Below are 22630 nucleotides of genomic sequence, written 5' to 3' on the forward strand. Positions count from 1 at the left end.
TCCACAGTGTTTGAAGCCTGGCCGGGCTTTGTTTTTAGCTGTTAGCTGTTAGCTTAGCATGGCAGACATCCCGGGTCCTTATCGGGCTTCTTCACGCATCTCGACATCAGGCGCCGCCGAGGAGCAGAGCCCTGAAACCCACAGCAAGCATGGGAGGCTGTGAATACTTTACCAGGAGAACTTTATTATACAGGTAGATGCTTAAAGTCAGTAAATATCGCGTCTTTTCTTCGTCTTCTGTTATTGGCCTAAGCGCAGTGGGCAGCTACTCACTGTACCACCTAATGGCAAAAATAGGTATTACATGAGAGTGCCAGCCAGCCTGTTAGAATGGTTCGATTAGTGGTTGTTAATTTTAAAAGTTTTAAAGTTTGATTTATGGTTTTATCACACAAAATACGATCTAATTTGAATTCTTCATATTTTCTTGTATTTTTGCCACATTAGTCTCCATATTTCTACATAACGAGGGATGTAGGTGGTTTTGTAACCTCATCACTTACACCTTCAGCACATGCAACTGTGCTCCTGTACGTATATGATTAAACATTGCTGCCCCCAGCCGATCATTTAAAAAATGTGCTTTTTCATTAAAGAGTCTTCGTTAATGCCACATCAGCTCCAACACAACACATGACTTGCACCGGAATAAATAGATTTGACTTTATTAGTGGATGTTTGATAGTATATACATGAAGTGCTTAGATTAAACTTTAAAAATAAAGAATCTGTTGAATAAAATATTAGAACAAAAACATACAATAACGTTGACATCACTTACACAAAACCTGCGAATATGACAGAAGTCAACCCGACCTTTCTAACCTAAACCCAGCAGCTTCAGCTCAGTGATGCAGAATCCTGCAGAAAACTGACGACAGACTTCACCAGTGTGCAAATGTTTTTTAATTAAATCGTTTATGTGTCTCTGTGAACAGATGTGTATGTGCATTAGTTCTTGAAAGTTTCATTCTTGCAAAAAGCTGCCTGTTAGTTGTAAGGAGGATTTTTTTTACATCATTGAGTGTGTGACATTCAAATTCACATGCTGGGACACTTTTCACATACAGGAACCATCAGATCATCCACACGAGCAGCTGCGTATGTAGAAGGCCTCAAGAAGGCCAGAGTATAAACATATTTAATATGCACATGATTCATTCGACCACAGCAGACACTAAAAAGGTCAGCTTCCTTCATTTAAACAGCACGCCGTTTAAAACTGGAGACAGAAACACATCGCCATGCTCCCTTTGCTCTAAAAGCTGAATACTGAAATGCATCAAATAATTTATCTTGATAAAAACGATAATATAATGTTACATTAAAATACATAAATCCTCCCTTGAAGAACACTTGACACTTGTCCAAACAGGGATTTGGTGATCTGGATGTTCTCTAATCTGTTTAGTAATGCTTGCTCATCAGCCGACAGAGAACATCCCCATATTTACTCATCATCACCGGCTTTCCTTCATTTTGTTTTGCGTGGATGAGAAAGTCAGCAGCTCCGTGTTACTCATCCAGCCAGCTGAAGGAACGGTGTCTTGTCTGCCTCAGTTTGTGGCTGCACAGCGAGGACACACACAGGATCGTTGTGTCAGACCAGCTGCTCCCGATGTGCATGAACACCTGCGGTGAATGTTCATTTAGGTTTTTCTCAGCGCCGTTTCTGAACAGCACCTTGATGAGAACTCCTCCATGTTACTTTTCAGTGGAAGTCTGAGGAGCTGCTCTGACCTGCTGCACCGTGACAACCTCAAGTGTTGTTGTTGAGCAGCTCCTCTGTCATTTCTGCTTCCGTCACTCAGCCGGAGACAGATGCTTCTCACTTGGCATGGCGGCTCGTGGACTGAAGTCCGGGGCTGGAAGAGGAACCGAAATGTCTCCCGTGGCTCCTCCAGCGCTGGCGCAGCACAAAGTCGTAGTTGGCAGAGGTGCACATGGCGTAAAACACGTTGGCTTTGTCGGGTATCTGCAGCTCTGAGGGGAGAAAGAATGAAGACTTTATGTCTTGTCTAATATCTGATCACAAGTTACAGGTCTGCACAGTTCCCATCAACACAAAAACATAAAAGCACTGCCAGCAAACCAGGAGGTGATCATTTAATCTTAACCCTAGAGCCATGACGGCCAAACAGCAGCCTCAAAACAAAGCAGCCGGCTGGCAGCTGGTGGGTTTTTGTCCTGAGTGGTACGTGACACATTCAGCCTCCGTTCAACATGTTGGAGTGGTTCATTTATATGTAAAAAAAAAGTCAGGTTGACCTAAAATTATGTTTACATGTCAACAAGATGCCAAAAAGCACAGAGAAAGCAACATTATAAAAATATTCACCTTTTCCATTGTTGAGCATCTGGTAGAGGCTGAAGTGATTGCAGCTGATGTCGTCCATGTTGTGCTTTTCCAGAGCCCTCTGAACCACCTGAGGGGTGTGGTCCTGACTGGTCACCTGGAGAGGAAACAGGCCGAAGTCAGTACTTCACATCTGTATCCACAAAGCCAGTAAAATGACACTGATGTTTTGACAATATAAAACTGAATCAGGCATTCAGCTATATATTTCTGGCTTTAAAGGTAGGAGATTTCCTTCTGATGCTCTTTTTGTTAAATCAGTGTAACTTCTCTTTACAGTCTGACAGCAACCGATTAGTTCGGCAGTTTCTCATTAAATGAAGAATATGAATCATCTGAAGCTATAAAACATAAAAACATCATCAATCCTCCGGGTGGACCCTGTAGGAGTATTGGCTGGTTGTCACTCTCTTCCTGCTCTGTGCACCAGAGAGGTACGTGCATGATGGCCGAAGCCACAGACCGCAGCTCGTCTTCAGGTGATGCGTCCATGTGATCACTGAGTTTTTTAAACCTCCTCCCTCCCTCTAACAGAGGGTTTATCTACAGATATTTGTGTGCATATTGCAGAGTGACCAACTAAAGACCTTATTAAGTGATAAAATAGCATAATCATTTTTGTGATAAAATATTTGGCCTCATGTTCATTATTTCAGTTTTATTTTATTGAGTAAATAAAAACATTTAATAAAACGTGTTAGGTGCTAATGAAATAAAACCTACCAGTATGCTCTTATAGATGTTTCCATTGCTGACACTTTCCACGCTGACCCTGATGACGCACAGATCCGCGATCTGTTTGTTGTAGACGGGCTGCACTGCCTGAGGAGAGCAGCTGGATGATGATGAAGAATCTGGGCTCAGCAGAGAGGAGGAGCTCAGATCCGGATGTGATGAGCTGCTGCAAGAGGAGCTGGAGAGGCTGGGAGAGGAGGAGGAGGACATGGAGGAGAAGTCACCTGCAACGTTGTGAAGAGAGCCAGAGAGAGACTGGGGAGAGAGAGAGAGAGAGAGAGGGAGGGTGAGGAGGTGAGTCTGAACTCTGAACTCTGAGGAGGTGAGTCTGAACTCTGAGGAGGTGAGTGAACTCTGAGGAGGTGAGTCTGAACTCTGAGGAGGTGAGTCTGAACTCTGAGGAGGTGAGTCTGAGGAGGTGAGTCTGAACTCTGAGGAGGTGAGTGAACTCTGAGGAGGTGAGTGAACTCTGAGGAGGTGAGTGAACTCTGAGGAGGTGAGTGAACTCTGAGGAGGTGAGTGAACTCTGAGGAGGTGAGGCTGCTGGTGCTCACACACCTTGAGTTTGAGTCTGAGGGGGGAGGGCTGAGGGGTGGACAGGTCCTCCATGTCTGAGCTGCTGGAGCCAGAGGATGACACACTGATCTGGTCAGCGTGGGTCTTTCTGAGGGAGCTGTCACTGGATGTTCGCAGCCTGCAGATTAAAATGAGAACTTTCAGAACTTTGACTCTTACTGCAGCAACTACATGTACTTTATTATAATCTATTACAAAAAACATGAAAAAGAGTTAAATATTTAGGAAACTTTTAAACAGATCTGAAGGCAATTCAGTGTCATACACAGAAGTTTAAGGATTTCTTAACATGGTGTGATAAACCAGTGATGGGTTTCCAGTCTACTTACGAGGCCAGCTTTCTGCTGAGGAGGCGGCTGCTCCATAAGTTAGGAGAGCTGGGACACGGGTCAACTGGGGGCTCCAGTTCTCGAGAGAGCTCATAGCTACAGAAGACAGAGACAGATGCACTGAAACATTTATCAGCTCTGTAAAGAGGCAAATTCAAATTCTCACCAAAGGTTGTTGATGGTGAGAGACGATCTTTAAAGGATGTTTGTCAATTTATATTACACATTTTCTAAACTGTCACTAAATGTGACGTTCACCTTTGTAATACTGTGTGTGTGTGTGTGTGTGTGTGTGTGTGTGACCTCTCTTGGTCTGTTAGCAGTGTGTGTGTGTGTGTGTGTGTGTGTGTGTGTGTGTGTGTGTGTGTGTGCCACCTCTCTTGGTCTGTTAGCAGTGTGTGTGTGTGTGTGTGTGTGTGTGTGTGTGTGTGTGTGTGTGCCACCTCTCTTGGTCTGTTAGCTGTGTGTGTGTGTGTGTGTGTCACCTCTCTTGGTCTGTTAGCAGTGTGTGTGTGTGTCACCTCTCTTGGTCTGTTAGCAGTGTGTGTGTGTGTGTGTGTGTGTGTGTGCGTGTGTGTCACCTCTCTTGGTCTGTTAGCAGTGTGTGTGTGTGTGTGTGTGTGTCACCTCTCTTGGTCTGTTAGCAGTGTGTGTGTGTGTGTGTGTGTGTGTGTGTGTGTGTGTGTCACCTCTCTTGGTCTGTTAGCAGTGTGTGTGTGTGTGTGTGTGTATGTGTGTGTGTCACCTCTCTTGGTCTGTTAGCAGTGTGTGTGTGTGTGTGTGTGTCACCTCTCTTGGTCTGTTAGCAGTGTGTGTGTGTGTGTGTGTGTGTGTGTGTCACCTCTCTTGGTCTGTTAGCAGTGTGTGTGCCTGCAGCCAGGCGGTGATGTGAGGGCTGACAGGCAGCTTGTAGTGAGAGCAGGAAGCCTGAAGCTGCCGAATCTGAGAGAGAATCTCAAACTCCTATCAGGGAACAGACACAAAGTGTATTTTATTTTGAAAATTACTTATTTGAAAACATTGTGTCATTCAGATAGGACACCACTAGGTGGAGACACCCACCCGCCTGCGTTTCTCAAAGTTGATCAGTCCACCCTGTGGAAAGATACAAAGACAAGCTGCTGTCAGAATGAGGTCATTGATCCACTGAAGCAGAAAGAAGTAGAAGAGATGAAGCACTCGCCTCCACGGTGTCGGTCAAAGCTGTATCCAGCATGGTGAGGACGGTCAGGTATGTGCCCAGGTACGGCACAACGCCACTGCTCACACTCTGAGGACAAAAACCAACATACATGTAGGAGCCATATATGCTGTGGGTGCAGAATAATATAATAACATGTAATTATGGCTAATTTCCTGAAGATATTTTATCACTAAAATAATAAAATCGGAGGTCACGTGACTTTCAATATAGGTCAATAAACACAGCAACAGCATCACTACGTAAACATTGGGTATGGGGGGTATAAAACTTGACAGCTCCACCCTGACTGAGTAAACTGATGAACTGTGGGAAAGGTTTTATATCCTTCCCTTTATTAAAGGGCTTTGTCACGTGACCTGCAAACACTTCCATTATACATTTAGACTTGAACAACAGGGAACTTGGAGGTTGTATCAGATTAAACCGAGTGACTTTAGGAAGTCGGACTGATGATGGGCTCAAATTTACCGGCTCACAGATTCACTCTATTTAAACCTGAAACTAAGGAACTGTGAAATGTGGAGATTTCCAAAACAAACCGATGAGTGTCTTCTTACCGTCTGTCTGGACTCGGAACAGAGACGGGGTGACTTAGAGTCGGCGGTGGCGCTGCTGTCCGACTGACTCTCATCCTGCAGGAAGCGAAGAACAACAAGAATCAAACGAAGGATGTGAGGCAGCGTGTGTGTGTGTGTTCAGTATATTAATAACCACTGATTGGTCCTGCCATCTGACCTGCCTCTAATATTTGCAGTTTTATGGCTGCTAGTGACAAACAATGAGCTTTTCTTTGTGATAGCTGAGCTGCTGATAATAACAGTATCACATGTTTTTAGTTTTTTATCACTGTGAAAAGCTCTCAGGACAAAAGAAGAACAGGGTGGCAGGAGATATGAAGACGATTTGTGATTAATCAAGTGTTTGATGCTGGTTTTACACAGTAAAGCCAGTTAAAGGGGAACTCTGTGTTTCACAGTGGATTCAGTGACACTTCAACTTGAAGTGATTTCACAGTCGTTTCGAAGCCTAAAACCTGTCAGACGTCTCTTTGTGAGCGCACTATGTTGCAGAATAAATGCTCCAGATTGTCTAAAACTCAAGCTTATCAATCACACATCAGAAAGGGGAGTCAGAGAGTAAATGAAGTGAAGCGCTGGTTTAAATCTGTCCCTCATGGGTTCAGCGGACTGCTTACCTCCACCAGGATCTCTCTGCTGGTCAGCACACAGTTTTCATCAGGAAAGGTCTCACAGAGGAGTTCAAATGTAGCCATGCTCTCCCTGAAAACAAACAGAGTGTATGAGCCGTTGTTTCCAGGGCTCAGAAGGCTCAGAACAGATATTTAAACGTGTTTTGAACCTGCTGACAGCAGACCAGGTCTTCTTGAGGCGATACACAGCGTTGGCCTGCAGGGCGGAGAGGATGGCCTTCAAAGAGGAGAAGTTCTTCAGCTCTCTGCACTCCTGCAAAAACAGAGTTTTATGTTTGAGAGGCATGCACCTGGTTTTTGAAACATTCTGTTACATGGCTTTGATCCTGACCTGTGCGATGGCGATCCACCTCTCGATGATGCGCGCTCTGTGGGCCGGGCCGGTGTGTGGGCAGCGAGGCGAGCTCGGGGCAGTGGAGGGGTACAGGAAGGTGGAGGACGAGCAGGGTGAGGACAGGGGAGAGGAAGTGGAAGGGCTGGGCGAGGACGGGCAGAGGAGCGAGGTGATGACGCGGTTGGTGACGGCGTTGAACTGGCAGATGGTGGCGCGGACAGTTGGCGCCAGGTTGCGGTTTTCTTTCTTGTCGCGCTGGGACCAGATGCAGCCCAGGCAGTGGAACGGCACCACTCTGAAAAACAGCTCCTGAGAGACGGGGAGAGCCGGTCACAGGACGCCGCTCCAACAAATCATCGACTCATTTACAGCACATGACACTTACAGCATCCAGTCTGGTCAGCTGCTCTGCAACGTCTCTCACAGGGAAGTCCATAAAGTTGTGTTTGTCTTTAGTCTCTCCTCCGTCCTCCTGATCCGTGTGCTCCTGCTGCAGTGATTCCCTGCTGTGCTGTGACGCAGGCTGGCTGCAAGCTGCTAAAGAAACACATCATAAATGACCTGCAGCTGCAATGACACTGGCTTTGCAGACGTGTGAAGGTGGCGGAGAGGCTTTGGTATAACTCATGAGTTAAGGTTGTCGTCATGGTGACGTGGATCCCTTTCTACCTTGTTCCTGGAGCTTTTTGAGCAGGCTCTCGGCAGCCTGAGCCAGGCGTCTGAACCAGAGGCGACACTTCAGGTGGACGCACAGCAGACGGAGGGCCTGGAACTGAGGCGGCTCATGGAAGTCTTCACTGTAGTCCTCCAGCCAGAGCTGGATCACTGGGAGCAAGGTACTGAAAGGAGGGAAAAGACGGTTCCATTAGCTGTGTCAGTCGAGAAGAACATCTGCTGTACTGTTGACTTTAGAGGAGGAGGAACGACGTGCAGCTTTGAAGCACTGACCTGCGAGGGCAGGCTGTGTTATCCAGGTTGTTGATAGAGTCATCCCTGCAGTGAAAAAGACAGAAAGAGAACAGTGGTTTTAACGATCAGAAGACGACGCACGGTGAAAGAAAACTGTACACAACAAGGGCCGAAGCTTCCTGGATGTTCATCCTGTGGAAATGTCCTGCACAGACACTGTGGCCTTGTCACAGCACAAACAGACAAACGTTTCCCTCTGGGATGAATACAGATCAAACTACAGCTAAACGGAGGCGAAGCGCCACGCTGCCTCAGCTGTAGGGAGTTCTATAACAGGATCTGTCAATCCAGCACATATCCACTCACAGCGCAGCCGCTTTATTATTTAATGATGCTAGCAAAATGCTGCATCCTGTACAAACACAAAAAGGAGGGTTTGTCCCAAGGCTGACCTCACACAGGACACCTGTTACCACCTGCACTGCAGACATTCTGAGGGCGACTGTTTGACTCAGTCACAGGCGGCTGCCTTTCCTTTCTGCCAAAGTGAGCTGCACAGAAAGAACTCAGGCGTTCTGTTTGTACCGGGCTGATGTGCCTGCAGGTGATTCCTCACATTAAACCAGGTCAGTGGAGAAGCTCGTCTGCCTGGGCGTGGAGGAGGGCGTAGTCGTGACCACTGCGGAATGGAACAAAGCTCGAGACGGCTTTTTGTTTAGCTGCTGACGATGACGCCTGTCACAGAAACCTGCCCGAGCGAACAGCTGATGTGACGCAGAGTGGGTTGGAAATTGATTTGTTGCATCTGGCAAGTTGTAAAACTTTACGCACACACTACACTTTGTAGTGATGACATTTAAAAAGCAGGGTTAACAGATCAATGTCAGCGAGTTAGAAAACAACTGTTAACGCCCTCCTGGTCTATGGTAACCAGGTGTTGCATGGAGGGATAATGTGTCAACTTCTGCACATGATATTTTATTTACCGTCACATCCCTGTGAAACACGGGGTGCTAAGCTTAGCATAGAGACTGGAAACTAGCAAAAACTGCTACAAACTGAATGTGTGTGTTCAGGAATGTCAAACCAGGATCATTCTTCTGTGACAAGCTGAGCAGATCCTTCTAAGTCAAGTGTCAACAATGATCTCATATGTGGGCCCCAGGCCGGCTGCCTGGGCCCTCATGCTGTTTGTGAAAACACAGGTCTTCAGGGCGTCCCTGTGAACGTGTCTCACCTCTGAAACAGCAGCTCAATGAGGGTGCTGGTGGAGGTGAAGGCCCTGTAGGTGGAGAGGAACACCGGCACGAAGTCAGACTCCCGGTGCTCGGGGGCCAACAGATGGGTGACCAGCCGCTCCAGGGTGGCGGCCTTCAGCCTGCGCACCTTCACCGTGTGGTACTGGACGAAGCTGAAGGCCGTCTGGAGCTCGGCCGTGTCCGCGCTCGGCAGGGCGGGCTCCCTGCGCAGCGTGATGCCAAACACAGCGCCGTCCTCCTCCTCCTCGCCCCACTCCTGCACCGGGTCCTGCAGGGGGAGCAGAGAATCAACATTAACTCAGTGTGACTCAGCCTCATTGTGACCTATTGTTAGGATGCTGCTTGTGACCCAGTCCTGACGTCTGACTGCACAGAAAAGCATTCACTGATACAGGAACCTTGTTTGTGCACAAAACACAATGGGCCAACTTAATTGTGCTGTGACACAGTTTAACACGGACTCAGAATGTTATTACGACTACAAACAGCAGGGAGCAGTCAGTGTCCCTCTCTGGGGAACGTGCTGGAGAGAGGAGAGGGGTGTCCAGCCAGGACGCATGCCTCCCGGGCAGCAGGGAGCAATGATCGTCCCTCTCCCTGTCCCTGTCCCTGGCCTCCCTGTCCCTGGCCCGGGCAGGAGTTAAAGCGACATGGACAGGGAGAGGGACACTGACTACTGCCTGCTGCCCAGGGAGGGGGCAGGCTGGCCGGGCAGCCCGCTCCCATGCACCCTGTCAATAACCATTCTAATTCCTTATACATATTTCGTGGTTTTACCATGTCATCAGAGGGGCTCTGTACATTCGCCCTTTAGAAGCAACAGTTCCCAAAGACACTTCATAATGTGACCAGACTGGGATCAAAATGCAAACACTCAGCGTTCCTTCACACACGGACACAACACAAGACAAGCTCTATTTAATGAAGAGCAGTAACCTGTGAACACAGGAACATACGTATTCATACACAGTCTGGGAACCAGAGTAAGAAACAGCAAAACTTGAAGCCAACACCAGAAAAAGTAAAAATAGTTTTGGCGTCTCCTCACTGCGAAGGGAGAAGGTTAAACTGTTTGGATTGGTGAGCGCCAGTTTGTGAACTGTGTGAAAGGAAGTGAATGACGCTCCCAACACATAAGTGAAAGGAGCTAAAATGGTCTTTGTGTGTTTTGTGTGTTTTGGGGGTTTGTGTCTCACTTTTTGTGTAGTACTAGAAACTATTATTTTTATGATTTTATTGCTCTAAGGCTTTTAGGTTTTTTAGTAAACTTCATGTTAGAATATCAGATGTGCTACAAAAAATATTTAATTATTCATCCCAATTTATAACAACAAGCTAAAATATAATATCTGCATTCAACTCATGAGACAAAACTAATCACACAGCACAATAAGTGACTTTATGTTTGTCATATATCAGACTAATGGTTTGTTTCCATGAAATGAAGCATGAACTGGGAGCCTTTCCTTCAGTAAGTCAGTGTTGGATGAAGCGTGTGTCGTCGACATGTACTCTGAGGTATTTGGAACATGTGTGACAATGGAAGCAGACCATGTCTCAACATATCACATGACAGAAACCGGTGTGACACATGAACCAATCCAATAATCTCCAAACTGAACGATTAAATCAGGATAATTCACCTACCAGTGAGAACTGCCATTTGCCCATGTTACCCTGCTCCTCAGTGAATTAATCCTCCTGTGTGTGAACTCCTGCTGCAGCAGAGTTAAGGGTTCAGCTCCGTCTTGTGACAGTTTACTTCTCTCTGAACAACTGAAACTTTCATTTTTGTGAATCGATCTAAAGAAACAGTCTGAGCCCCGGAGCACTGAGAGTCTCACAGAGAAAAGAGCCCGGACTGACAGCCGGAGGAGGAAGGAGTGCTCCACCAGGCAGGGCTGACAAACAGGTGTGGGCGGGGTCAGCACCATCAACCAATAGGAGCACAGGAGTGACGGCATCAGCAGATTCTGACTGAGGCTGTGGAACATGTTGTGTATGGTTTCCAGAGTGGGTTTGCTCATATAAGCCCATTGATTTATAGTTCTGGTCAATTATTAGAATATATATCTATATAACACTGTGAACATAGTAAAGTGACGCCACAGCGGCTTACTGTACATGACAGGGTCACACTTATCACACAACAACACTGCCTTCTGCCAACTTTGTTTGGACAGGACATCAAAGCAGAGCTCCACCTCTACCAGCTCACCGCGTTCCCATAATGCATCCTGCTGCTGTTCCTTAACCAGGTAAACAACAACACACACACAGCTGTCCACATGACGTAGAAAACATCATCACAGCCTTTATGGGTCCGACCTGTCTGCAGCTACAGGGCAGCCTGAGATGCAGTCTGAGTCCAGTCCATCATCACCATCATCATCATCATCACCATCACCATCATCATCATCACCATCATCATCATCACCATCATGATCATCTTCTGAGCTCCCCATGAACACTACTCATCCTCAGCTGCCCATAACGCTGCCACTGCTTCACCAATCATCTTGAGCATCTACAGGGACAGAGACAGCAGTGTCTCCATACAGACTTCCTGCATGATGAAACAGCAGAGTCAACACCTAACTGCAAAAAAAGACTTTCAGTTTGTCTGATTTCCTTAAATTCTGAGCCAACGGGTCCAGCAGCAGCGTTCACTGAGAAATTTCACAGAATTTACAGGGAGAGATTGAAAGGAGAATGTATGAGGCGGGGGAGAGAAGGGCTGGCCCAGCTCATGCCATAAGAATCCAGTCGGGACAGTTTTCTCCCTGCAGCCTGTGGTTTAGTTATCAGGGGGCGTGGTGCAGCATGCCACATAAAACAGGTCTGATCTGCTGCTAAACACGACTGCTCGACTTCAAGGCAGCACAAGGAGGGTCTGAATACTAAGAGTCCTCTGTGGTGCTGACAACACGTTCAGAAGCAGATGGGACGTCTTTAATGTCCACTGCTCATTAAGCCACAGGGAACAATGAGCTTTGTGTTTCCTCTAATGAGTTTCAGACCGTCATCTCCTCACGTTTGCTTCACAAAAGAGGCTGAATGCTAAAGTACAGCGAATTACTTCCAATTAGACACATGAATGGCTGATGAGGGCGAACGGGGGACAGGCCGAAACCTGTTGGTAGGAGTTCTCACAAACGTCACTCAAAGGGCTTCTCTTTGCTGGAAACGGCAGGAATACGATACGCTTCCTGGAGAGGCTGCGGCAGTGCAGTTCCTCCTCAGTGTTGCTAAACCCGCTGCTGGCACTGATGACGCTCCGAGTGGAAAAAATACGAACAATCGGGGAAGTTCCCCAACTACACAACTACAACAGAGATCAGCTGATGGCATCAACACTGAGGACATTCTAACCGTGACTCTGATTAGAATGAAAGTGTATTCTTTTTGGTTCTTTAGGTTTCAGCCGGGCCGGCACCAGCCTTTACTGGGCCCTAAGCAAACTTTCATACCCCCACCTCAGCATCAGATGCTTCATCATCCTACAGGCTGCACTGTGTGTAACATACCCACTATCACTACCACACCATCTCACTGGTGTTAATCAACGTCCTTTTTAAAATATAAAACAGATCTTTTATCATGGACTGTTGGTGCTCTTGGGGCCCTAAGCTACCGCACATTTCGCACATGCCTTGGGCCGGCCCTGGGTTTCAGCTGCTATTGGGGTCAACATGGTCTCTGGGGCCCTCTCAGGGGTATTTTGTGTGGGTTCCGTCAGCAAAGTTAAACTAGTTTCATCCATATTTTCATGGTCAACAAGGAGGGAAGCATGATTCATGACTTTACTGTACAACTTCCACTCAAACAGTCTGTGAAGGCTTCGCAGTGTGCTGCTCCTCTGCCAGTCCTTTACATAACAGTGAGCTGTACTGTGGGTACTCCAAGCGTTTCTCCTCTCATCACACCAGCACTGCTGTCTTCCTTCAAAGCCCTCACAGCCTGCTTTATAATGGGACGTCTGTTACATGGAGACATAATCTGAGCCTTTAAAAAAAAAAAAACAGGCTCCAATATGACAAAATGTACTTACGCCATGCAGAATTACATTGCTAATGTCTCAGGGCTGTTGTTCAATAATGGACTGATGGCACCAGATGCTGTATTCCTGGCCATTTGAGGCCTAGCCTTAAAGGCTGAGAGGCTAATGTCTGTTTCCTCTGCATTGATGTGAAGCACTGTGAGCCGCCTCGTTGTTGAAGCGTGTGATTTGATTTGCCTTCTGGCTTACAAACATCTTTCCTGAAGCTATAAAACACAACACGCTTGTTGCTGCACATCAGAAGCAGCATCAGCGCTCCACTCACCTCACACTCTCCATCAGTGTCCAAAAACTGGAAGCTCCTGAGCCAGACGCCGGGCTGCGTGTCGGTGTGGATTCCCACGCAGGGACTTGGCCTGAGCAGCTTTTTCATCCTGCATCCCACACGGCTGCGGAGGCTGCGGGGTTCCCCTCCATCACCGCCGCCTCCGCTCACAGGAAGAACGGTCCTCATCTCCTCCTCCTCTCTGCGACTCGGTGTCGGTCACGCTGCCGGGCCCACACACAGACAACACACCTCGTCAGATCTCTCCCACACCTGCTGCCTCATCTGTGGAAGCGTGGAAACAATCAGCACACGTTCAGGTCACCTGCAGCACCAGAAACACCTCCACACCTTTAACATGCAGTCCTAGAAATCTGTCCGGCATGGCTGAGCACAAAACCCACCACTGGATGGATCATGCTGGGTTAGAAATAGGTTTCAGTATAACTCAATTCATTAGCAGCAGCTGCTTAATCCAATGAACCACTCACCCGCTCACCTCACAATAAAAGCCCTGTGTTTCCTGAGAGAAGCCCTTTAACCCAAACTAACTGAGGAATGTTTCCTTAACATGATCATAGCTGTCGGGAGACAGGACTGATCTATAGAGCTACAAACACTGTAATCCTGAAGCACAGAACTGATCTATAGAGCTACAAACACTGTAATCCTGACGCACAGAACTGATCTATAGAGCTACAAACACTGTAATCCTGAAGCACAGAACTGATCTATAGAGCTACAAACACTGTAATCCTGATCTATAGAGCTACAAACACTGTAATCCTGAAGCACAGAACTGATCTATAGAGCTACAAACACTGTAATCCTGATCTATAGAGCTACAAACTGTAATCCTGAAGCACAGTTCAAACCTGGAGAACTTGCTGTTTTAAGCTGAATGCAGGTGTGTGTGTCTCATCTCTCTATATGCACATGAACACATGCACCATGGGACCGTATTACCATGACAGTAAAAGATAAAGATTCTAATAAGGACCACTGACATGATTTAACTGCAGCTGATGATCTGTCTGTGTGACAGCTCACTGGCCTAATCCAACACATCCTGATCACTCCATGTCAGGGATGATTTATAATTATATGAACGTCCTAATGCCCATAAAATGGGATTCCAAATGCTCAGTATTAGAAAAGGACAAGGTTCACACACACACTCACAGAAAAGAAACAATATTCAACATATGCTCAGGAAAAACATATATTGACCCAAAATACACACAAACCCAAAAACAAACAGTCACTTAACTGTAATCCTGCCTCTGCTGAGTCCTGGAGTCCATGTTCAGAGCTGCATGAGTCCACTGAATATTCAGAGAGACACAGGAGATAGAGACTCTGGCATTTATCTGAGGATTGATTGTTCTTCGTGTTTGTGGGTGGATGATGATGCCCTGTGCGCATGTGTGTGTGTGTGTGTGTGTGTGTTGGCCTCCTCCTTGTTTGGCTGTACACTCTGTCATATAGATAATTATTTCAGGATTGATTCCAGTTCACTGCTCTGCTCATTACAATGAAACACACACACACACACACACACACAGACACACACACACAGACACAGACACGCACACACACGCACACACACAGACACAGACACAGACACACACACACACAGACACACACACAGACAGACACGCACACACACAGACAGACACGCACACACACAGACACACACACACACACACACACACACACACACACACACAGACACACACACACAGACACGCACACACAGACACGCACACACACAGACACACACACTCACTCACACACACACACACAGACACACACACTCACACACACACTCACACACACACACACACTCACACACACACACACAGACACACAGACACACACACACACTCACACACACACACACAGACACAGACACACACACACACAGACACACACACACACTCACACACACACACGCGGCGCATGGTACAGACGCCTCCGCGCTTCTCAGCTTCTCTGCTGTCACAGTGAACAGGTGCGCGTGCTCAGCGTTGACACTCACATGGTTCCACAGCTATTCTGACAGATGAGGCATATTAAGGTGCCTGGACATGTGGACATGAGGACATGAGGAGGAAACAGACCCACGGACCCACGCTGCTGGCGAAGATTCAAACTCTGAGCAGGAGCAGAGCCGCCCCCTGCGCTCATTGATTGGTTGATCAGAAATGAAAAAAAAAAACTACCAATAGAGTGAAGGCTGGAGAGCTGATGGAGTTACCCTGTGTCCAGCTGATGGAGTTACCCTGTGTCCAGCTGATGGAGTTACCCTGTGTCCAGCTGATGGAGTTACTCTGTGCTGTATATAATATAATATTTAATAATAATATAATATTTTGTCAAATATTAAAATGGCAGAAATGATGCTTAAAGCCAATAAGGTTTAAAGGAAATAAATAATCTTCCATCATCTGTGCTGTCACCTCACAGCTGATGGTGCAAACACACACATCTAGAAATCTAAAAAAACAAACAACATTTTATTATTATGGAGGCCAAGACAGCCAATGACTCATCAGTCATAACCGGTAGGTCCCAAAAAAACAGAATAAACACAACAGCTGCAGGCCCTGTGACGTCACAGCTGTGTCAGAAGTCGTCTGTCTCTTAGTCACTGCTGCTGTAATGTCAATGTCAACCAAACCCGGATGCTCTGAGTTCATCTGAGGATTTGACAGAGGTTCGAAAGACTGGCGAAAAACTGGCGTGTCAGAAACAGTCCAGGTGTCTGTGCTGGATTCTGTGTTTTACACCAGGACAAAGCATGATTGAGCCATGAGTGGAGGCTGCTTCTCACACATATTGGCTTCCAGGCCACAGCGTGGTGTGTAAGATTAAACCCACAGCATTCTGTGGTTTGGATGAGGACGAGTCCGTGGGGACGTGACGCTCCCACAGACGCTCGGGGGCAGTGATTGGCCGTGCTGCCTCCTACAGAGGCAGAGGATGAAGTGTGAACTGTGGAAAAGAGGCGGAGGGACAAGTGTTGGTGCAACAGAGTGACAGCTGACAGAGAACATTACTGTTGTCAAAACAAACACACAAATGCATCATTGCATGAATACAAGGACTGTCCATGGAGACCATTTTAATTACTTATAGCAGCTGCTATAAAGACATATGAGCAGAGGTGAAGCCTAACAGTTGGGGAACATTAAAGGCTCTTTGTGTCTTTGTCTTCATCTAGGTCTCTGCCGGTTGCTGGATCAGAGCTTGCCCTTCTTCTTCCAGGGCTTCTTCTTGGATTTGGAGTCAATGATCAGCTGAGACTGACGCTTCAGTGCCTCACGGGAAATGACTTCTGCCTCGTCCTCCTCACTCTCTTCCTCTGAGACACAGGGAGACAAAGACAGGTTGAGACTGGATCATGTATAACACCTGTGTGAGAGAACAGGGATCAACTCACCGTCTTTGAAGGCATCCAGTGTTTGATCATCGGGAAGTTTGACTCGGATATTGTAGTCTGGCAAATTCTTCTCAATCCTGATGTGGAACTGTTCATAGGAGGAGAAGTCACACCCTGACATTACATCAATAAAATGATCAATAACACACTGCAGTGATTGTCTGATAAAATGTCAAATGAATTGAAATTGAATAAGTTTGTTGTAAAAACACTTGTAGGCCTGAGACATGAAGCTGACATGGAAGGGCCAAAACCTGCACTTCCTTGATTGGCCACTTGAGGCTGAACTGTGCCAGTTCTCATAGAGCTCCATGTTAAAGTGATCAACAGGAATATACACTGCTGTTCTATTTCTTACCTAGTGGTCCAGTGGAAGGTGACAGGATATAACACCTTATCACAGAGGTCTGCCAGCCAAATAACGCTGCTCTGATTTTCACGGTATCGGCTCTCAGTTACGTCAATCACAGATTTGACCTTCTAACAGTGAATGTGAATAAATCTCAAAGTCATCTGTGAAAGTCAGGCCGGCTTGTTCCACTGCCATGTTCTCAAACAGAGAAGGTGCTGTCGAGCGTTAGTAATCAAGAACAAACACTTCAGCTGCATTTCCATTCAGATAAGCTACGTGAGCTCAGCAGAGCGTCCACGCTCAGCCACGCCGTGCTTATTCGTGTGTGCTGTAGTTGGCTCAAAGAGGTCACGGTGTTACAGAAGCCTTACGGACCCTTCAAGTCCACACTGTAGAATACGTTTATAGGATGGAGTTTCCTGTCAACAAGGACGCCCATTCAGAACTGCTGTCCTGCTCTCGGGCCAACGATTTGGGCATGTCTAATATAATCTAATCTGAAATTTCATGGAACTGTGCCAAACGTTCTGAGAATGTTTGTGAGGGCAAACTGTGAATCTGCTCTGATCTGATTTCCCCTTCAGACATGTGATTCTGTGACGCTTGCAGAGCTTCGTCTCACCTCATCCTCTTCCAACTCTTTCGAAATGGTCGCCAGATCTTGGCCCTCAAGCTCGCTGTGCAGCAGCTGTAGCTTCATCTCACACTGGGTCATCAGCTCGATCACAAACTCATGTGAGTCCGGACACACTTCGGGCACTATGTCATCAGTCTGGAGGAGGAGCGGCAGAACAAGGAGCATAAACAAAGGGCAGTGTACTTAGTCACTAATATATGAGGGAGGGGTATTGGACTTTAAAGTCGTGTTGGCTTTACCAGAGAGATGTGCTGTAACTTGTGAGCCAGGTGCTCCACTCCAGCTTGAACGGTAGTGAAAAACTTAACCAGTGACTCCAGGCTCTCTTTGGCTCCATCACACCTCTGCTGCTGAGCCTGAAGCTGATGCTCCCACTCCACCAAGATCTGCTGCTCACTACACAACCACAGAGACAGTGCAGGCAGAACAATGGACAATGAATGTACAGCTGCTCACAGGCGACCCTCCTCGGCTCTCACCTGGAGTGTTTAGCCTCGCCAGAATATTTCATGTCTTCAAACTGCCGGTTCAGATGTTCCTTCTGTCCCTTCAGATTCAGCAGGACTTCCTGATTCTCCTCCGTCAGCTGGTCCAGGTCCTGGTGGGTCTTCTTGCAAGAGGTAAATCGCTCCACAACCTCCTGCAAACACAACACACCAACACATCCATGAGTCCTGAGATCCCCTCCTTGGCTCTCACAGTAGATTCAGTGCATGCACACCTGTGTGTCTGTGACTCCGGTGATCTCCTTGATGTGTCTGTAGACCTCCTCGAAGGTGGAAATGACCTTCTCCTCTTCCACCGCCATCACAGTGGTGCTGTGCTGGGCCTCGCTGCTCAGATCATCCGGCTGCATAACTGTCCTCTGGGTCTGTGGGTAGAACAGATGACAACCACTCTAAATGAGTAATACTCAGCTTCATCCTGCGGGAGAGTTTAGATCAGACTAGAAAAGGGCATTTCTGAAGAAAATGCAAGGTGAAGGTGGCCCGTCCTCTGTGAGATGAACATTTTATAGTTGAATGGCTGAAATCGGTCAATGTATGCTGAAGATACACTGCTCAAAAAACTTGAAGGAGAAGGAGAAGAAGCTATATGTCACCCTCTTTCTTCTTCTCATCATCATAAGTCAGGGTGTGACTTGTAGTTACGTTCATTTTACAAAAGAAGAGGTCTGAATCCACTCCTGTGTTATCAGGTGAGGGGCCAGCTTGTTTGTTCATTTGTTTTTTGTGTACAACCTCTCAGTGTCTCCCTGGAGGGTCTGTGTGAAAACGAGCTGTTATCCCAGTTTTTAAACAATGTCACCTGTCCTCCCTTTCTCTATGTTACTCCACCTCACAATGTGTTATAGAGGCCGTAACCAAGGCAACTGTAAAGAAATACCAAAGGTTTCTTGAAAACCTCCGATCACGCTATGCTACGTGTGAGGTTAGCATAGTGCGATTTGTTTCTACATATTAATGTGCTTCATACAAAACAAAACAGGTAGCTATGGAAACAGCTCAGAGTCCTGCTCTGATTGGTCAGTTCCAGCAGACCTTTCCAGCTCCAGGTGGTCTCATGAGGTGCTGGAGAACCGTGGTTTTGTTTCTATGACAACAGTTTCATCAAAAACAGCAACATTCCAATCAGCAAATCTGCTCAGACACAACCAGAGCAGGCTTCGGCTCCATGTTCTTGGTTGCCATGGCGACAGGTTTTTTTCATTTTGCAGCATTGTGTCACCACACACACACACACACACACACCTTTCTGTCGAGTTTATCAGCCTGGGCCTGGTCGTCCACAACCTTCTTCCTGTAAGCTGCTATTGTGCGCTCTCGCTCCTTGCGCTTCTTGTGGAGCAGCTCCTCCAGCTGCTGCAGCTCAGCCTGCAGGGAAGCAGGAGTGATGGAGGAGGGATAAACAGTGAGACTGGCTATGATCTTCATACTCTGAGGTGACAGTAAAGAACGAGGTGTAGGTCACCTTCACAGCATCTTTAGAGCGCTGGACCTTGGTATTCATGGCCTGAAGCTTGTGAAGCTCCTCTGTCAGCTTCAGGAATTCTGCTTCCAAATGGTCCATCTGACCAGAGTAGGTAAAGCTCTCATTCTGAAGAGAGCGAAGAAGTGAGACAACAGGAAACAGAAAAGAAGAGTGAAGAAGTGAGACAACAGGAAACAGAAAAGAAGAGTGAAGAAGTGAGACAACAGGAAACAGACATGAAGAGTGAAGAAGTGAGACAACAGGAAACAGACATGAAGAGCGAAGAAGTGAGACAACAGGAAACAGAAAAGAAGAGTGAAGAAGTGAGACAACAGGAAACAGACATGAAGAGTGAAGAAGTGAGACAACAGGAAACAGACATGAAGAGCGAAGAAGTGAGACAACAGGAAACAGACATGAAGAGCGAAGAAGTGAGACAACAGGAAACAGAAAAGAAGAGTGAAGAAGTGAGACAACAGGAAACAGACATGAAGAGCGAAGAAGGAAGGACGTGTGTGAGAGAGAGCACTGGATACACAGCATTACATATACATGTCAAACACATGCACACTGCATCAAGTTCTGATGAGTTTGTGTTAAAGGTGCAGGAGCTTGGTGATTTGTCCCTCCCAGACAACCACCTGTTTCCCAGAAATGACATCATGGCTGCAGAGAAGGACTATTCAGACACTGTCCTACAGGGCTGTTGGTCCAGTTGCACTGTAACCAGACGTGTGTGTCCTCTGGTGTATTTCTGACAAAGCAGCAGCCCATGGAGTGCTGGCAGCATTATTTACTTTAGCATGGTGTTACCACGGTAACCATGATCATGTCCAAATCATTCAGGAAGAAAAAAAAAGCCTAAAGCTTGAAGGGATGAAATGAGTGTGAATCAGGGACTGTGGTACAACAGTAGTGCTGAGTGTGTACACAGAGGAGCAGCTGGGACAGGAAGCACTGCACCGCTAGATATATCACAAAGCCCCATATCAGAGGCCCCACAGAGCCACGCAGAGGCTTGCTGTTTGGGTTTCATTCACTCACCAGTGTCTGCTACTTCGACATATATTCACTACAAACCGTGCAGTGCGCGTGAAGGACCGACCTGAAAGTGACTGATAAGTTTCAGATAGTTGGCCGTGATGCTCTCAGCCTCCTTATTCTTAAACTGGGTTTTCCCCAGCTTGTTCTCTGCCACCCGCAGCAGCTGAAAAGAGATCATGGTTTACACGGCTGTTTATCTCTGTCTGTCATTTCTCAACAGAAACACAGAGGAATGTATATGTTTTAGTAGCTACCATGGCAGCTTCCTCCTCCTTCTGAGCGTCCGCTGCGCCCCTGCTGCCCCCTGGCTTCAGTCTCTGGCTTTCCATCTTCAGCTGGCTGAAGTAGCTCTGCTGGGTCTGTGTGGTGTGTTTCTGGGCATTGAGACGTCTTATCTTGAGCAGCGTCTTCTGGTCTAGAGTTGCGATGGCCTCCTGTGAGAACTGCAGCGAAACAAAGAAAACAACGGAGTCACTGAGGTCGCACATCTTTCATATCATCCTTATGTCAGCTGCATCTGATGACTGATAAGTGTGTGGCCCGGGTTATTTGTAGTTATTTATACACTTCCAGGAAGAATGGAAGCGAAGGAGTGCTGCTGGTGGACTGCCTGAAAGAGGGTCTTAACTGATATAGGGGGCTGAATACACTGATCTGCTGCATCGGATGCTAGGTGCTGCTCCCACCAGGCTGATGCTCCACCTCATGAATCCAGATCCAGATCACAGCCTGATCCAGTAATGTGGATTGAACCTGTCCAGCCTCAGCAGAATGAGCTCAGAGGATGTGTGGACAAGACTCTGGAGGGCCACAAACTTATCAATCGCCCCTTTTTATTGACACTCTCTCACCTTTTCTGGCATGTTGAGGGAAGCATCCTTGTCCACGCCTGTTCTAAGCAAAGCCGTGTTAACGTGTTTGTGGCCCTGACAGAAACACAGGTCTGTAAGTGATGGAGCTGTGGTACATGTGAGACAGAGGGGAGGTGCTGTGAACCTACAGCGGAATATTTGGCCACTTCTCCGCGCAGCCTCTTGTTCTCCTGCCTCAGCTGAAGGATGGACTGACCGAGCCGAGAGCCCTCACAGGACGCGCTTCGGTTTCCCTCTAGTGGACACGTTTGATTTTTACACCGATAAAACATCTTATATCTACACTGTAGACGCTGGTGTTGGATGAAAGTCAGTCAAAACAAACCAGTAATGCTGGCAGCTAGCATTTAGCTACAGCTAGCATAGCATAGCGCATGTGTTTACTATGAAACAAACTCACCCAGCATCTGCAGTTTGCGCTGCAGCTGCGTGACCTGGTCGTGCAGCGGAGGATGGACCGTCTCGGCGCTGAAGGGCATTCTTGAATTATGGTTTTTACAAAGCAGCAGAGTAAATAAGCCCGGTCTGTTTTAGCTTGAGCTCTTCTGCGACGGCTGTGGCAACTGTGGTAACATCCGGCGTTGCCTAGCAACAGGTACACAAACGCAGAGCGGCGCTGTTGCGTAAACATTACTTTAAGAAATAGCTAAATTAGATTAATTATAACAAGATAATAACTGATAATAACATTGATGATAATAACATTTTCTAATTCTAGTTTTCTACATAAATTGCTTTTTTTATTTAACCTTTATTTAACCAGGTACACTCAACAAAAATATAAACGCAACACTTTTGTTTTTGCTCCCATGTTTCATGAGATGGACTTGAAGATCTAAACTTCATTCCAGATACACAATATTACCATTCCTCTCAAACATTGTTCACAAATGTGTCTAAATGTGTGATAGTGAGCACTTCTGCTTTGCTGAGATAATCCATCCCACCTCACAGGTGTGCCACATCAAGATGCTGATCTGACATCATGATTAGTGCACAGGTGTACCTCAAACTGCCCACAATAAAAGGCCACCCTTAAATGTGCAATTTGTTTCTGCTTTATTGGCGGTCT

At 46.9% G+C, this 22630-nt stretch overlaps 2 protein-coding genes across 3 annotated transcripts; both read right to left on the reverse strand.

Annotated features, from left to right (window-relative positions):
- Positions 1–649: 649 nt before the first annotated feature.
- rgl3a (ral guanine nucleotide dissociation stimulator-like 3a) lies at positions 650–10777 on the reverse strand. 2 transcript variants are annotated; one of them, XM_028414815.1, is made up of 17 exons: positions 10560–10777; positions 8891–9180; positions 7693–7737; positions 7414–7583; positions 7130–7278; positions 6742–7053; positions 6560–6663; positions 6396–6480; positions 5758–5832; positions 5180–5266; positions 5059–5091; positions 4838–4959; positions 3997–4092; positions 3650–3785; positions 3080–3346; positions 2339–2453; positions 650–1983 (listed from the first exon to the last, which is right to left on the reverse strand). In XM_028414815.1, the coding sequence occupies exons 1-17, from the start codon at positions 10581–10583 to the stop codon at positions 1829–1831; spliced, it is 2265 nt and encodes a 754-aa protein (XP_028270616.1). In that variant the 5' UTR covers positions 10584–10777; the 3' UTR covers positions 650–1828. The 2 variants fall into 2 exon arrangements, with proteins under 2 accessions (XP_028270616.1, XP_028270607.1); XM_028414806.1 differs by having other exon boundaries at positions 7130–7281.
- Positions 10778–16089: 5312 nt separating this feature from the next.
- odad3 (outer dynein arm docking complex subunit 3) lies at positions 16090–22120 on the reverse strand. Its single transcript, XM_028409463.1, has 13 exons — positions 21959–22120; positions 21687–21793; positions 21538–21612; positions 20941–21129; positions 20748–20849; positions 19643–19768; positions 19423–19545; positions 18393–18542; positions 18151–18311; positions 17911–18067; positions 17657–17806; positions 16683–16770; positions 16090–16604 (listed from the first exon to the last, which is right to left on the reverse strand). The coding sequence occupies exons 1-13, from the start codon at positions 22035–22037 to the stop codon at positions 16483–16485; spliced, it is 1629 nt and encodes a 542-aa protein (XP_028265264.1). The 5' UTR covers positions 22038–22120; the 3' UTR covers positions 16090–16482.
- Positions 22121–22630: the final 510 nt, after the last annotated feature.

The sequence above is a fragment of the Parambassis ranga genome, chromosome 1 (assembly GCF_900634625.1).
Source record: "Parambassis ranga chromosome 1, fParRan2.1, whole genome shotgun sequence".
NCBI classification, from domain to species: Eukaryota; Metazoa; Chordata; class Actinopteri; family Ambassidae; genus Parambassis; species Parambassis ranga.

Excerpts from the sequence above, each read along its gene's own strand:
- odad3 (XM_028409463.1), bottom strand. The coding sequence starts at position 22,037 with ATGCCCTTCAGCGCCGAGACGGTCCATCCTCCGCTGCACGACCAGGTC. Across the intron at positions 19,769-20,747 it reads AACTTATCAGTCACTTTCAG|AATGAGAGCTTTACCTACTC; the intron begins GTCGGTCCTTCA and ends CGCTCTCTTCAG. Across the intron at positions 17,807-17,910 it reads AGTTACAGCACATCTCTCTG|ACTGATGACATAGTGCCCGA; the intron begins GTAAAGCCAACA and ends CTCCTCCTCCAG.
- rgl3a (XM_028414806.1), bottom strand. The coding sequence starts at position 10,583 with ATGGGCAAATGGCAGTTCTCACTG. Across the intron at positions 4,093-4,837 it reads CTGCTAACAGACCAAGAGAG|CTATGAGCTCTCTCGAGAAC; the intron begins GTGACACACACA and ends TGTCTTCTGTAG. Across the intron at positions 2,454-3,079 it reads ACATCTATAAGAGCATACTG|GTGACCAGTCAGGACCACAC; the intron begins GTAGGTTTTATT and ends TTTCCTCTCCAG.